Source organism: Rhopilema esculentum, chromosome 20 (genome assembly GCF_057945365.1).
Source record: "Rhopilema esculentum isolate cy_ngs chromosome 20, ASM5794536v1, whole genome shotgun sequence".
Classification (NCBI taxonomy): domain Eukaryota; kingdom Metazoa; phylum Cnidaria; class Scyphozoa; order Rhizostomeae; family Rhizostomatidae; genus Rhopilema; species Rhopilema esculentum.
Window position 1 is genome coordinate 10,646,549 of NC_142834.1, and position 15,365 is coordinate 10,661,913.

The 15,365-nt window shown below is 35.6% G+C and overlaps 3 protein-coding genes and 1 long non-coding RNA gene across 6 annotated transcripts in view; 2 read left to right on the forward strand and 2 right to left on the reverse strand.

Annotated features, from left to right (window-relative positions):
* Positions 1-4,530, forward strand: part of LOC135687488 (uncharacterized) — a 12,202-nt gene extending 7,672 nt beyond the window's left edge. Inside the window, exons 5-6 of the mRNA XM_065204058.2 lie at positions 163-240; positions 1,985-4,530. Of these exons, the coding sequence (XP_065060130.2) occupies positions 163-240; positions 1,985-2,091 (185 nt within the window). The 3' untranslated portion in view covers positions 2,092-4,530. The remainder of the gene's footprint in view (positions 1-162; positions 241-1,984) is intronic.
* The window catches only part of LOC135687505 (uncharacterized), a 21,823-nt gene extending 14,803 nt beyond the window's left edge, over positions 1-7,020 (reverse strand). The window contains exons 1-2 of one of the 3 annotated variants that reach the window (XR_010516224.2): positions 5,524-7,020; positions 227-353 (exon numbers count right to left, since the gene is read on the reverse strand). This is a non-coding gene — a long non-coding RNA (uncharacterized LOC135687505). Of the gene's footprint in view, positions 1-226; positions 2,528-4,656; positions 5,486-5,523 lie in introns of those variants that run through there. The other 2 variants (XR_010516223.2, XR_016145153.1) reach the window with 2 other exon arrangements.
* Positions 7,021-8,334: 1,314 nt separating this feature from the next.
* On the forward strand, positions 8,335-11,121 carry LOC135687484 (la-related protein 6). The gene has a single exon (XM_065204051.2). It carries the CDS (start codon positions 8,335-8,337, stop codon positions 9,823-9,825), a length of 1,491 nt encoding a protein of 496 aa, XP_065060123.2. The 3' UTR covers positions 9,826-11,121.
* Positions 11,122-13,404: 2,283 nt separating this feature from the next.
* LOC135687494 (uncharacterized) lies at positions 13,405-15,330 on the reverse strand. Its single transcript, XM_065204065.2, has one exon. It carries the CDS (start codon positions 15,185-15,187, stop codon positions 14,348-14,350), a length of 840 nt encoding a protein of 279 aa, XP_065060137.2. The 5' UTR covers positions 15,188-15,330; the 3' UTR covers positions 13,405-14,347.
* Between the last annotated feature and the right edge of the window lie 35 nt (positions 15,331-15,365).

The following is a 15,365-nucleotide window of genomic DNA, read 5'->3' on the forward strand; positions in this document are numbered from 1 at the left end:
TAAATGATTTATGCAAATATTTTAACTTTCAGACTTTCAATATGATTTTAATAAGACTTCATTCATTATAGAATTTCCCTGAAAGTGCCAAACCTCTTCTGCCTTTTTCATCCAAGTTTGATTTTGCGTTGCCATATGTTAGACAGCACCTTTCATTTCCAGGTCACAAAGGTCGTGATAAAAACGAACAAACAGATAATTTGAAAAAAGAAGTTGAAGAACTTACCAAAGAAGTCAAAGGTTTGTATTGTTTCGACCGTGATTCGTCTACTCTTTTATTGTAACGTTCGCTAGCAATCTGCAAAGCCTTTTGTATTTTGTAGAGGATTTTGGCACTAAACCACTAAACCAGGCTGTGCGAGAAAAAGTCAGTGGGTGAAAAGAATTTTGATTCATTGTTTGAAAGCAGTGCAATTTTGATTCTATATAATTACATAAATCATGTTGCAATTAAAAAAGAAATTCTATCTGTTTTAATATAGATCAATGGCTTAGATAGGAAATTCATAGGAGGTGTGAGAAATTCAGATTTCCCGACAAAAATCTAATAATCCACCAATAAGCATTGAATGTGAACAAAACATAATGACATTAGAACTAAAATAAAACAAAAAAAGCATTTTCAACAGCTTCAAAATATTTCCTTTCCAAATGACATATACTTGAAAAATAGGCATCCATGTTATATTTCCGACAAGATCAAAAGTTTTCCGACAGAATAATTGTTTATTTTTACAGGGGGTTTTTGCCCCCTCTGTCCCACACTATCTTCGCCACTGAATAGTGAGTGGTTCTTGTTCTGTGGAGTGTCACTTCGTTTTTAAAGTCGTAGAAGTATGAACTAATGAAACATCGAGTTTCTTGTCGATACTTTTATGTTAAATTACTTGTATCATCAAACAGCTATGGATCTTATGCAAGAATGTATTATGGCGCAATATCTTGATATCCACGTTTGTCCAGTTCGCCTAAACATTATTTTTGCTAGATTTTCTTTCCAAGACATAAGTTTTTAATGCATAGTTAACCAAAGCTGTGTTTTAAATGAAGCATTTTGCACAATATTGAAACTGGGTTGGCTGCTCATTCTGTTTTTGAAACTGCATTCACGTGTCTAATATTTCGTCAATCAAATTCGAATTAAATAACTCCAGAATATTTTTACGTCAGATCCTACGTATTTTCAAAGCCATTTTCAAACTCAAGACTAGTTTTTCCGTGAAATGCTCATCCACAACTTGAAAGGAACGGTCTCTGTTGACCTGGGTTGCTTTGTTTTTCTCCTATCAGTAAAAATTTGTTTCAACCAACGTTGGTCTCTGTTGTCATGTTGCGTTGGATTCAGATTTATGCTATTTTGTTCTGTAACTACTTGTGGTTTGGGTTGCTACCACCAGTGAGGCCATATGCTACATGTGAAGAAGTAAACAAAACTGTTCTTATTGTATCATGTACCCTGTGATTTCTGCCAATAATATCCTAACTTACCAACCACTGACGTCAACAGTTCTAGTAACTTTCCATATTTTCAAGTTTTTTTAGATAATACACTGTTTCAAGAGTTTCTTTGTTAAATATTCATAGGTGTGGCAAAATATTTTGTTATGAAGCTTAGATACTTTAATCAAATAGAATATTTAACATTTTTTACATTCACATGAAAATAAGTCGCTCAATATGACAAGAGTCGGAACTTTCGTGTACCTGACGCCGTTTTGATGGCCTTTTTTTTCAAACCTTTTCAAGCGAGATTTTTGTTTTCGGACATAATTTGAATAACCTCACTTAAAGCTTTGAATTTTATTGCATCATGTAATAAAATCACTTTCTTTCACTTAGTTTATTGCAGCACTTAAAGCATCATGTATTGAGTAGCCTTTCACTTGATTTCGAATTGCTCTCTATCATGTTTATCATCACTTTCTTATTTGCTGTTTCCTTTCCATTGTAAATGCTATTTGTCTTATCGATTATTTTCTTTCAGTTCTGAAAGTGGAGAATATGGAATTACGGAGCTACGTAGACAGCCTACTACTTTATTTGATGGAAAAATACCCGGAGGCCTTGGAATCAAGGCGGCTTTATCGGTAGGTTTATTTATGATCCAAATCGTAAGTCTTTTTGCGATGCTGGCTTCGATATAATGGTATGAGGACCTTAGAAGACTAAGCATTCAAAGAAAATTAATCACCGTTAAACGCACATTAAAGCCATGCACAAGAAACATCGATCGATTTGCTTGTATAAATCACACTAATGTATACAACTAATATTCTAGCAATAATACAGTAAGTACCCGCATATGAAAACCATTTTTTTAAGCTGAGGCCTCAGAAAGCTTCTTATTAACATAGACTTCATCATTAGGGCCTAAATTTCTTATCAATAGGTACTGTCAAATCAAATGAAGTCAAGCTATACGACAATACCTTCCATGGACGTGTATTCAGAATTACTGATAGTAGTATATAATACTTATCTACAGTATAATTGTCCATGTCGATAGAACACACACACTGCAACCATCCTAGAGCATAAACAGAAAACAATACTGTTTATATTAAAAAATATGAAACATTGTAATTTCAGGCCTAAAATTGTTCCTTATAAAGCAGCCCCTTTTGAAGACAATGAGGCCTGTTTCTTATTGAAGAGAGTTTCCTATTTGCGAGTATTTGCTGTAGGTAATATGCCATTTAATTTGATTACTGGGCTCTCAATGTCACAAATTTTGTCAATGAAAGTACAAAGACATTTTTCACTTTATTATATTATAATGAAATGTTCCAAAAAGTAAAGATATTTAAACGTTATTCAGTTTAGTTTTTAAAGGCTTTTTATGTCTATTTGAAATCTGTTAAATGACGTTAAATGTATTTTGTATGGCACAACCAAACAACCGTTAAAAATATTTCCCTTCGTCAACATTTCGTAAATCGTATTCGTCTGAAAAAGTTTTTTCCTGCCAAACCCCCCCCCCCCCCTCCCCCGAATGCCCTGTCACTTTTTAAATGATGTGACCTCTGGTATATATAAATTGTTGCCACATGAACTATGACATTCCTAGGTTTTGGCTTCCTTTGCGCATTTCACTGTCAAAGTGAAAAAATCATGTCCGTGATCAAATTATATAGAATCTTAAAACTTATATTCAAATTACATTTCCGAAATTTTTCTGCCCTGTTTTAAGCAACTATTATTTGAATTTTGTACCAAACGGAGAAAAACCGATGATGACAAGCTCCCCTTTCCAGCATACTCCTTCTTTGGAATTTCTGTTTGATGCAGGGCTAAACTTGAATAACAAAGTTCATGAAGAAATGACAATCTGCTCTTATGTCAGGTCTTTTTTAATATTGTCTTTGCCATTATCTGGAATTTTAATGCTTGAATTGACGGAATAACTTAAACGTCCATGTTCACGCTTAAAGGTATCTGTAGAATTGCTTTTGAAAAACACTGAATGGTGCTTTAATCGCCTTGTTGCAGTAACATAGAGTATTTCACTATTTTTGCTGTACCAAAGAAGCTTATTGCTACATCTAACGACGATTAACGTTTGATATGTATGGATTGTTACCCAGATAAGTTTCTATTTGAACCTGTAGCCGAAGAAAGCTTTTATTTTGCTTTTGAACTGAAGTGAAGGCAGTTTGAATTGTATTGTCGCACTTGAATGCAGAATGTGGTAACTGCAAATTTTTTCTGTCGCATGTACCCTCCAAGCACCCCCTCTGTCATCAAATCTGGCGAAAGACATGGATGGTCGTTTTAACGAAATCTTATTGTCTCTCTGTGAACGCTGGTTAACTATACCCTGGCCCCCAGGATGGATTCATTTTCTTAAATTCATTTTCTTGAAATCCAAAACAGGTTCACTTTCTTAAATTCACATCATCAACAACTGTAATGTTTACTAAAATTAGGATAGGGCTATTTGTGTTATACTTACACAGGACCATGTCCCTTTTGATTCAGTAAAAGCCCTTAGTAAAAGGAATTCCATGTTTTTGCTGTTTGAAATATTGTCGATCAAACCCTGCCATACAAGAAGTATTTAGCATTGAAAGAAGCCGTCCAACATGCCAACTTTTTAATATAGCCTAAAACTTAAAGATATGATAAGTGAATGTCGAACGATAGATTTGCTAAGTTTATTGCTGTAGCGTATAATTTACTTTTCCTTCTAATCGTGTTGGCTTATCTGACTTTTTCATCTATCGTGCACATAACCTGAGAAGTATTTACTTTGAATTGACAATGAGTACCGTCATATTAGCACATCTGTATTGTATTAACCGCTGTAAGGATTTTTCAATTATTTAAGATTGACTCTGGAAATTATTTAGTTCTATTTAGTATGTAAAAAGCGTATTTTTAAGGTTGTTTTCCTTGGCGCTAGTATTGGAATTAGCATCATGATAAAGTATTTTGGTTTTATGATGTATCATTCTGTGTTTGTATAAGTTAGTATAATTGTAAAAATGTAATATTCATAATCTTGGAATTATCTGCATAATTAGTGAATCGGTCTATGATGTCTTATTCGTCCTCTTTGAACGCACGGTAGAGAAGAAAGATTTTCGCGTGTCGAAAGAAAATACGTACATTGACGTACATTGTGGTGTGGTTACTGTTCATTATAGTGTGACTTACCACTGTTTTCATATTTTGTTTTGGAAACTGGTTGTTTGGATGAAACGGATCTAAGGTTGGTTCTGGTGGCTTGGATCCCGTCACAAGGCTTGCTTTTAATTATAGGCTACTTCTAGAGTTATCCAACGATGTTTTCGTCAATTCAAAAGGATCCATGCAGTACGTGACGTGCACAGACGCTGAGGGGCTGTGCTAAAGTCTGAGCTTAGGTATTGCTACCACTGTTGTAGATGACGTCAATGCACGGGCCTATGATTACGTAGCATGCTACGTGCATCAGAACCTGTGCTTTTTGTTTACGTTAGAATAGATGAAAAATCATATAAAATAGAGTAATAAAGTTTAGTGTTGTTCCAAAACGAGGCCATCGATTGAGTCAGTTTTTTATAAGCATAGTTAATATGATCAGAAGACTTTTATAATGTTTTGGGTAATGTAGTCAAAAAAGGAATTTGTATGCCATCATCACTCTGTTGACAGCGGTCTGCGGTTTTTCGTAAACCAAGGCCGGACCGATAATTTTAGTTTAAAATGTTTCTATTTCCATATTTATTTGAATAACACCAGAATCTAAGTACCACGTGACTTATATAGCAAGTATTTCTTACTAAGTACCAATTCGGCATATCCATGTACGGGATGACTAGGGCCCATGCCAACGGGGGGCGGAGGGCCATGGCCTCCCCACTTCTTTGGTAAGCAACAATATTTCCAAAGAGGCCTTGTTTTGAAGCATTAAATTCAAGTTCGTCTCAAAGAGCTTGGCCCCTCCACCTCAAAATTCGTGACGTGGGCCCTGATTACCGAAATAATGACAGTGTTTGGTACAAGCATGGAAATGTATACAAATGTGAAGTCTAGCTTTACCTAAATGTACAGCTTCTTTTTGGCTTCTTGCACCAGCCATCGCTGAGGTTTGTCTAGCGGTGTCCAAAAATTATCTATTTTATCAAATAATAAGAGCTGGAAATAACAATTCTTGTCCACTGATTTTATGATTATACTACTGTATCATTGTATCGATATCATTAAAAGTGCTTTGTAGCTATTATTTTTGGATTTAATAGAGTGCTTTTGTGTTAAGCAACGTACCACTGACGTATGCTCTGACAGATTTGCTCAGTCAACTTAAACTATCCTTTGAGCTAATATCTTGTTTTTATGTTCTAACATGGTTCTAATCAGTGTTTGCTTCCCCTTCTGACGTCAGTGAAAATCCCGCTAAGGAGACACATGCTCCTCAGTCAACTGTTAACCTCGTGTTAAGCCTGACCACAGAAATATCATGTTATAAATTGAAGCATTTTGCACCATAAAACCTTTATGTTCTAGATCCAATTTTAAAATGGATTTATGACTTGTATCTAATTGTCGTTAAACCAATTGGCTTCATTCCAAGTTATGAAAAGCTTTTTCGCAGAGTTAATCTTCATTTAGTTTATTATGCTTTGGGGTCCTTTTAACAATGCTTTCTAGACCTTTTGTTGCGTCATTGTCACAAAATATTGGAGCAATGTTACACTTCAGATTCTATTTTCTCTCATAATTATCAAAATTATCCTTTTCTCTAACTACATTACATTTTCCACTACATTTCCCGTCGAAGAAACAATATTCAAAATCAAAGTGGTCTTTTTCACGTTTTATTGTTCAATAGAGTGGCCAACTGTGACTTAGCTTTTATGCAGTTAAAATAATTTGAATATGTAAATAAAAGAAAGTGAAGTTCGCAAAACGTATCAGGACTATGCATACTCATATTTATGCTTACGACGTATTTTAATCTTATTTTTGTAATTTACACTCTTTTTCTACAAGAAAGAAAGTGTTGAGAAAAATTTGCCGCCAATTATTGAAAACTGGCATCCGCTCGACGGAATGACGGATTTTCCCGCACTTCTCGGGCGCGAATTTTTTTGAAAATGAAACACGAAATCCTTATGAAGCCTTAAAGATTCGGGGAATTCTTCACCCGTTGTCTTGTAAAATGGGCCCTGCTCAAGACATGATTTTTTTTGTCAGAAATGTCAATCAACAATTTTTGCGCGGAACGGTGAGCTCTACCCCCCCCCTTGCTTGATGAACCCCACCTTTAATGTGTACGGACCTGATTGTGATTATAATGATAGTGGTTAAGATGGATCTACTGGTACCTCATCCAGGAATATCCTAGAGGACCTGCTGTATTCATTTGGGTATTCTGGGTCATCGCTGTTGGGTATTTTGATAAAGATTGCATTTAAGTACACAATTGCTCCTGTGAGCCCTTAATTGAAGAGCAAAGGTCATCTGATAAATCTGTAATCTGACATAAGTTTTCTTTTTAATTAAATGTTGTCCCAAAATAACAAAATTATAAATCCTCTTCTCACCTTTATGTTGTTTAATGTGCGAACGATCAGTGGTGGCGAGAAAAGTCGAAAGGTCATCAAAGGCCATTCCCAGAATGACTGATAAAGAAAGTTTAAAATTTGAAAAGCGGATAAACTCTATTCCTTTTTGAGGTAAACAAGTTCCTTGCCCACTTGCGGATCACCTCAAAGAGAAGATACTGTCACAGAACAGTATGCTTACGCACAGTATATACTATACAGTATACGCTCGCATAGGAGATTAGTTACCATGGCCTCTGTTTCACACAAAACAGAAAACAAAATTTTTGAGGGTTTCTTTTTAAGGGATATCAACCGCAAGTATTCCAAAAACTACCCATCCTACATTTTTGAGTTGTAAGTGTCCATGGGACAACACAAGTCGAAAGTCCATTCAAAGCTGTGTTGAAAGCGGCTCACTTTCTCCGCATTCCGGTGTCACTCCCAGTGACTGAAAGGGGCTAGCAAAGGGCAAGCACTCCATTACAATCTTGTAAGCCTTTGGATGGAATCTTATTGTTTTAGCTTAAATTCTCTTGAAATCCCTTTGTTTTCGGGGAAATCACGTAAGATTGTTTATTTAATTAAAGAGTAAATTGCCCCCTTGAAGTAAAGTGCCCCTTGAGGCAATACTGGGGTCTTAAAAGCATGTTCAAATGAGTAGTTGCCATTCAAAACTTTTAGTCACGATAAAATCTTCATGTAGATAAGAGCTTAAAGGATTTAACATCAAATTTGTTCCAGGTTACGATCAAACCCCTTACAAAATTTTAAGATTTATAAAGTGAAAATTTGGAAGTTTACAATAAAATATCATCACAAAATCGGTATCACAAATGCTAGCATCATGAAAACCTTTATGAGACTAAAACTGTGGTCTTCATCTGAATCTAAAATCAAAGTACAAAGAAGTTCGAAGTTTTTATCAAAACAAGGACGTCAATGGGGGTTTATGATGCAAAATTGGTCATTGCCGCATTGCTAATATTTTTATGCAACGAGAATGTCATCTTTTTGCTGAAAGGCCAATGAAAATTTGGCACATTTCTTTCTGCCCAAATCAATGATGCAAGAATATCATGCTGTAATGAATGACGTGTCTCACGTTCCGAAGGAGACTAGACAACATGAGCAGGTCACATGTTGCAATCATCTCATTGTTGGGGTCACGTGGCTACCCAGCAATTATAAATTTGTGGCTTGACGTCATGAAAGGAGAAAGGTTTGTTGTGGATGACTTGAGTGGATGTGAGAAAGATTCGCGCTTCTTATAACCCTTAAAGTCACTGACGGTCCATTCCACGATATGGAGGTGCCAAAATCTGATATAGAAGTAGTCGTAGTTGGTCCCAAGGAAGACGAAGAGGATGCACTTTCCGACCGGCCTAATAGGAGATCTGGAAGTTTCTCTGACAACAGCACGCCGTACATGACTGACTCTGAAGGAGAAGATTTCTTCGATGCTAAGGAAGAAAGGGAAGAAGAAAGCAGCAAAAAAACTAGAGAGAAAGTTACAAGGAAATCCAGTATGATTAAGTTAACACCAGAGTTGAAGAGCAAAATTGTCAATCAGACGGAGTTCTTGTTCAGCAACGATAACTTGGAAAAAGACGGGTTTTTGTTGAAGCACGTGAAAAGGAACAAAGAGGGGTATGTCAATTTAAAACTTTTATCGTCGTTTAAAAAGATGAGGTCTATTTGCAAGGATTATAGAGTCATCTGTGAGGCACTAAAGGACTCAACATCGCTAGTAATGAATGACGAATGTACAAAAATTAGGCGGAAGGATCCACTCCCAGAAAGGTTACTTGACCAACCGCCAGTTAGATTTGTTGTCATTTCTAACATGAAAACAGAAAACCCTTCAATGGACTTTCTTTCTGAGTTATTTAAAGATAAGGGGGAGATAGCTGGTGTCCGAATCGTTCGCCCTGGAAAGAAGTGCCCAGCAGATTTGCAGTCTCATTTTGCACACAACCCGGACCTGGCAAGTGAAACTGTTGCAGTTGTGGAATTCGAAACTGCAGAAATGGCCTCTAATGTTGTCAAACTTGGACTTGCGGATAAGTTCAAAGATATCGATCTGAGTCCGTTGCATCTGGGAGTCAAACAACTTGCGAGACGAACGAAACAGCTGTCAGGTGGAAGTGATAATAAGAGTGAAAGTGAAGAGGTTACATCATCAAAAGAGGATGAAAACAACCAGCTTAAAGTTTCTAGAACAAAGAAGAACGAGAAGAAAAAAGTGATTAAAAAATCAAATCAGCAATTCAGGGACGAAAGCTGCCCAAGCTCTTCCGATAATGACGCAAACTTTTCACCATTCAGCAGCTACAGAAGAAGGTATGAAGGGGGAAGTAGATCCCAAGGAAGCAGTCCAAGGTCGAGTCCAAAGCTCCAGACAAAGCTGTCAGATTCAAGGAATTCTGCAGGAAGCAGCCCATCAAGCCCCAGCTTACAGAAACGGCAGGTTGATAAAAACTCTCTTAGAAAAGGGAACAGTTCTTTGAAGTATCAAAGAGAGCTAAAAGTGTCACCTCTTGCTAAGGAACACAGCCCCGCAACAAGCCCAGAAATTCAGCGAAAGCAGCATCAGCGTGGAGTTGTTGTTGAAAGTTCAAGTCTGCCTAACAGCCCCTGGATAACTCGAAGAAAACTCTACAATAAAGATCTCAATGACAATGATGATAATCTTAATGGGAAACTAAATCCTTTTGGACTGATAAGACAGCCAAGAGGTCCAGATGGTACCAAGGGTTTCATTTTTAATGCAAGCAGAATAGCCATTCATGCTTGAGGTAATAACTTCACCTATTGTTTAATTAGTCAGTTATTTTATTAAAAGCTTGTAGATGGGTCTCAGGTTTTAGTTGAAATTGTTATCTTTATTTACAAAATTTATTGAAAAGAAATTTCCATTTTAATCCTGAAATTTGATTCTTTTATTGTTTAGTTTGTTGGTTTCTCGACATATTTAATAATTATTCCTTAGCTACGAAAGGATCTTGGTATTGTTTATTGTAATCATCCAGAAAAGGTTACACGAAGTCAAGAATATGAGATGTGCTTATGCATTGGGATAAAACCCTATATTTTTATATTTGAGTTCAGGTTGGTTTCATCATAGATTTTAACCAAAATGAGTAGACATTCTAAATTGTGTTTTGGGTATTTACTGAACACTATAACTGCAGGTGATTGTGATAAAGATTTTTGTTTTCTGGCTATTTTGTTAACTTGAGAATTTCCAGATACATTTGTAAGAATTTTTAATTTCTTTGTCAGTGATGTGGAGTACTGGATATTAGAACCAACATCAGATCTTTGCTCCCCCTCTTTCAAGGAAAAGCAGTTTTGATGATTTTGAATTTTGTGTCTGTTCACTGGGTCAAAGATTTGAAAATTTAAGTCATTTCAAAAATGGTGAATGTTAGCATATGCATTAATTTCATGCTAGATTGTATGCTAATGAGGTTGTTTGTTGTTAACCTATAATTTAAGTATATAATTAACTTTTTAATGAGGTAGAAGTTAAATATTTATAGTGTAAAAGTGCTATAAATATGCCTGTAACAGATTAATATAAACAGAAATGGAAAATCAGCTAGTCTGAATGTTAAGATTAATTATTATTTTATGGCGGGACTAAATCATCAGTTGGGGTAAGGGGCTATTGTTGGTTGTTTTTATAGTTGTGTGTTGTTGTTACCTAGAGGTTTTCCATATAGGGACAAGTTTAGTTTAATTTGTAAATATAGTTCAAATGTTTAGTCTATTTCTATATTTATTTGTCTTAATACTCTTAGTAACCATAGCTTCTTGGTTTTGGAGTCTTCATAAGTAGTTTTATATTTTCTGCTCTTAGACCTTCACATGGCAGTTTCCTTTATTTTTCCATCTATGGTGTGTACATCATTCCTTTTTAGTGGGATGCAATGACTTCATATGTTTGTGCATTGCTTAGGTTTTCCACGCCCTGCCTTGAGGGATTTTATTTAAGCTAGTATAGTTCATATAATGTCTGATTAGTATGTTGTATTTATTAACAGAACATGTTTGTATTGACTGATTATCAAAATGTATAATATGCAGACATCTTTCAGTCTTTTTTTCCTTTACTCCTGTCTTTTGCTCATAACAGAAACATAGCTATATAGCCTTGAATGAAGAATTGAAGTAACCAACATACATCACACAAATGGATCTATTTTGTGAATTGGATGTGTGAATCTATTGTATAATATGTGACATGATAAGTGAGATGAATAAAGGTTTATAGTGAATAGAAATCCAATTTGAAATCCTAAGAAATTTTGAAGTGAAGGAGTGGGTGCAAATTTTGATTCAGGTTGTAGTCAATCCTTTGACATAACACTGTCAGTTACAGTAACACTATATTTAGGCCCAAAAATGTAAAACTAGTCAGTTAAGCACTGTATACAGACCCACTTCACTTACAGTCAAACTTTTTCAAACAATACTTAACATTCTCCAATGGGCATGAAGTTGAACTGGAAATCGGTATCAGCAATGAAGGCATGTCCATTGTTGCCTAACAATTGCATTGCATGTGTAACCAGGAGCTCCAACTTAGACTTTCCTGTTCTACACATTAAAATAGTAAATATGTTTATCATTATTATTAAAATGTATTCTATGAGTATATTACTAATTTTAGAAATGTGGGCAGGACTTGACCTGGGATAGGATAGTCAAGCCACCATCAGTCGATGAATGAAATAACAGCGCTTTTTCTCTTAATCTGTTTTTGCAATATTGATTTATAATAGCTTATTGAAAAACTGATACATTAAAATTTTGATACATTGATATACAAATCGTTGAGGCTAAAACCTGAAACTATGCAATGGAAATTTATCTATATGTAACCTAAGTGCTGATTGTAAGGAGTGCACAATCTGCAGCTGCAGGATGAGTTTTCATTATCTTTGCTTTTACATCGTTTGCTAATTTTGATTCTTTTATGTCCACCTGTATTTCTGTAATAATTCTGTTCCTTCTTCCCAAATAGTGTGTTCAGCTGCAAAGTTAAATACCTTGGATTCTTGTAAATTGCAAAATAAATCGTTGATAAGTATGCTCAAAATGAATGGGGCCTTGTCAATAGTAGAACCTAGCGATACACCGTGCTTTTTTCATCCAGTCACTAAATTTAGAATCGTTTTTTACTCTTTGTTGTAATTAACATGATTTGCAAAGAATTTTCGTTAAATCCGTATGTTTGAAGTCTCTAACAGTACGTTGGTGTGGAACACAGTCAAATGCCTTAAAAAATCCACAAGAACCATACAAAATGTGTAGTTTACTTCAATACATGCGTCTTTTTTGCTTGCTTTATGCGGGTTGTGGCTATTACCCACTTGTTTTTGCACAAATAAGATTAATAAGGAATCTTTGAGCTAATATAGCACATGAACGGTTTGTTCCTCTTTCGTGACTTCATAAGTTCCTTGTTCCGCTTCTGTAACTTCGGAATTTTTCATTCCTGTTCGTGAAGAATATCAAGTTCAAATACAATATCAAGAGTGAAAATTTGATAGCTTATTTACTCGATAAGATTCTTAAAGTTAATCATTGTTTTAGGGTAGAAATATTTCCTCTTGAGTTACAAATCTGAACGTCCACAAGAGATACGCTACCGATCCTTTTTCTTTCACTTATTTATACAAACAAGATAATTTTTTGATGATATGAGGTGTTCTTTAAGGTGTTCTTAGTTCAACATTGATTTTTAACGAATCACTGTTGTGTTCGCTCTGTTCATAAAGTTATGAACAGAGACCAAAATACAGGTTTGGTGGGAAAGAGCCAATCCACATGTTGCCATATCTCAGTCATTACGCAACACATTTGACTGATTTTGCATATTTAAAAGTATTTCATGATGCTCTTTCAGGCTATGGGATCCAAATTCAAAAATTCTAATAATAGATTTATGTGACGTCATCACTTTGGAACTCTATTGTTTCGTCCTTCGGTAAATTTTGCTTTGTTCCGGTGGTGAAAAGCATCTTTTTGGCAGTCAGTAGTAATTAAACAAAGTCAATATTTTAGTTTTTTATCTTCTTGCCTTTTTTATCTTAAAAGTATAACATAATTGTAAAAAAGGGCACCTCTATCAATCTCCAGGCACCTGAAGTGTGTGGTACAGAAATCCAATCATTTTCCAACACCCACCTTATCCTTGCCCTTAAAATCTCTTTGTGGGATTTAGATCTCTCATAAGATTACAACTCCCTCTGCTTTTACAGTCACTATAGGGCATCTAAGAGTACCTTTTATGCCATCTGGAAATTGACAATGGATAAAAGAATACTAGGATTAAATTCAGATTTTAAAGAAAAATTGCTTCAAATAGCGCACAAAATTTTAAATATATAGATAAATAGAGTTAACAGATCTAAAACGATTCTCTATAAAGAAAATTTACTTATTTAGAACTCCACAACTATTCTTGTCTACTGATGAATGCTTAGTAAATAATAGAAGGTATGCTTATTATATGAAGGGAGGGGGTAGGCTTAGTATTATTAATGGGGTGGGGTTGCTACGATTAATGGGGATGGGGTGCTTATTCTATTCAAGAAGCAAGGCTTTGATTACCTCTATTACCCTTTCAAAGCAAAATCATACTGTGATTAATGAATTTAGGAAAGGGGCAGCTATATCTCTTCCAGACAACTGTCTGTCATTTACCTTGTCATAGTCAGGGGTTAGGAATGACTTTTTGGTTTAATCCTAGGTCATTCATATGTAGCTAAATATTTGGTCCCATTTGAAGGATCATATCTCTGCCAAAACTCCCTTTGAACTTCTCAGAAACAATTCAAAGCAAGAGCTCCACAAATGTAGCATGTGTTCCAGACATCTTGCTATAAGTTTAAAATTTTTTATCTGTACACCCAAGGGTGTTTACCTAAAAGGTGAGGAGGGTAGTTGTGCTGAAGGCAACTTCTAGTATGCAACACCCAAGACCACAACCATAATCACACCAATATAGTTGCATTTGTGTTGAAAATTCTCTGTTGAGTGTAAACTATTCACAGACTCAAAAAGACTGATAGGAAATTTTTCATCGAAGGCTGCCAATAAAGAATTTGCCAAATCAAACACATGCTCATTTGTTAAGGGGCTGAGCCCCTTTCCTAAAATCTCTTTAAATGGAACCTGAGTCCAACAAACCCCCTCTGCAGCATCCCTGGTGTAAATCAATGCCAGATTCAACTGCAATAATCAAGTCTTTGTTAATAATATGCTAATTATATGCGTTGTAAATAAGGTATAACTGTAGCAGTTGTCTATTTTGATACAAACATGATCAGAAATCGAGCCACAAGCATTAAACAAGAAACAATAAAGATGGCCAGAACAAATTTCTGGTTTCCACGACCATCAGTCCATTGTTTTTTCAGCACACCTCTTAGACCTATGATGAGAACGAGATACTCAGAAAATGTGTATTTCGTGTGTTTCCTGAATAGAAAATTCTCTAAGAAAAACCAACATGTTGCGATTGATAGCAGAATTGTAAGAGCAATTGTGCCAGCCTTGTTCCTTGGTACGCCCAGTCCAGTCTGCAGAAATATAGCAAAATTGATGCAAGATGCAATCGCTACCCATGCAGTGTAAATCATTATGCCATTTTGAACCAAGACTTTTTGGCACCACATGTCTGTTTTTATTTTGTCTTGATCTCCGCTGAAATTGCTGATATACAAGTACAAATTACTGTACGCATAAAACAAACAGGTAGCTAGGCTGAGTGCTAGAAAAACTAAGATTGCAGACGCAATAGCGAATTTTCGTCGAGCCCATACAAGCAGCCATGTGATATTTAAGACACTGGCACAAAGGTAGGCGAGATAAAACGATACAGGAAGTACGTCGGGGGCACTTGGCCTAAAGAGCAGCGACACTGAGTACGTTATCCAAGACGCCTGAAAAAAGTAAATGACTCCCCAAATTGCAAATGTAGCAGCTGCAGGTGTGAGATCAGTCTCTACTTTGTCAGAAACTTCGCCAGTCTTTCTTGGAAAAATCTTAGAGACTTTGGTTGCTTCTTTGTTGAATATAAGTTTGGTAACAAATCCGACAGCATTCAAAATAATCAATGCACCCTTTATTAATGACAAAGCCATGATGACTGACTCTTCAAGCCTTTCGATAGTCGATAGTCTTGAAAATTTGTTCAAGAGGTGCTTTTTGCCTGAAGGTAATAGGTATAATCAAACTGAAATTCGATCTGTGATGTAGTCACATCTGTCTGGGGAATCCTCTTTACTTATTATGTAATTGAAACAAGGGAGGGTTGTTTTA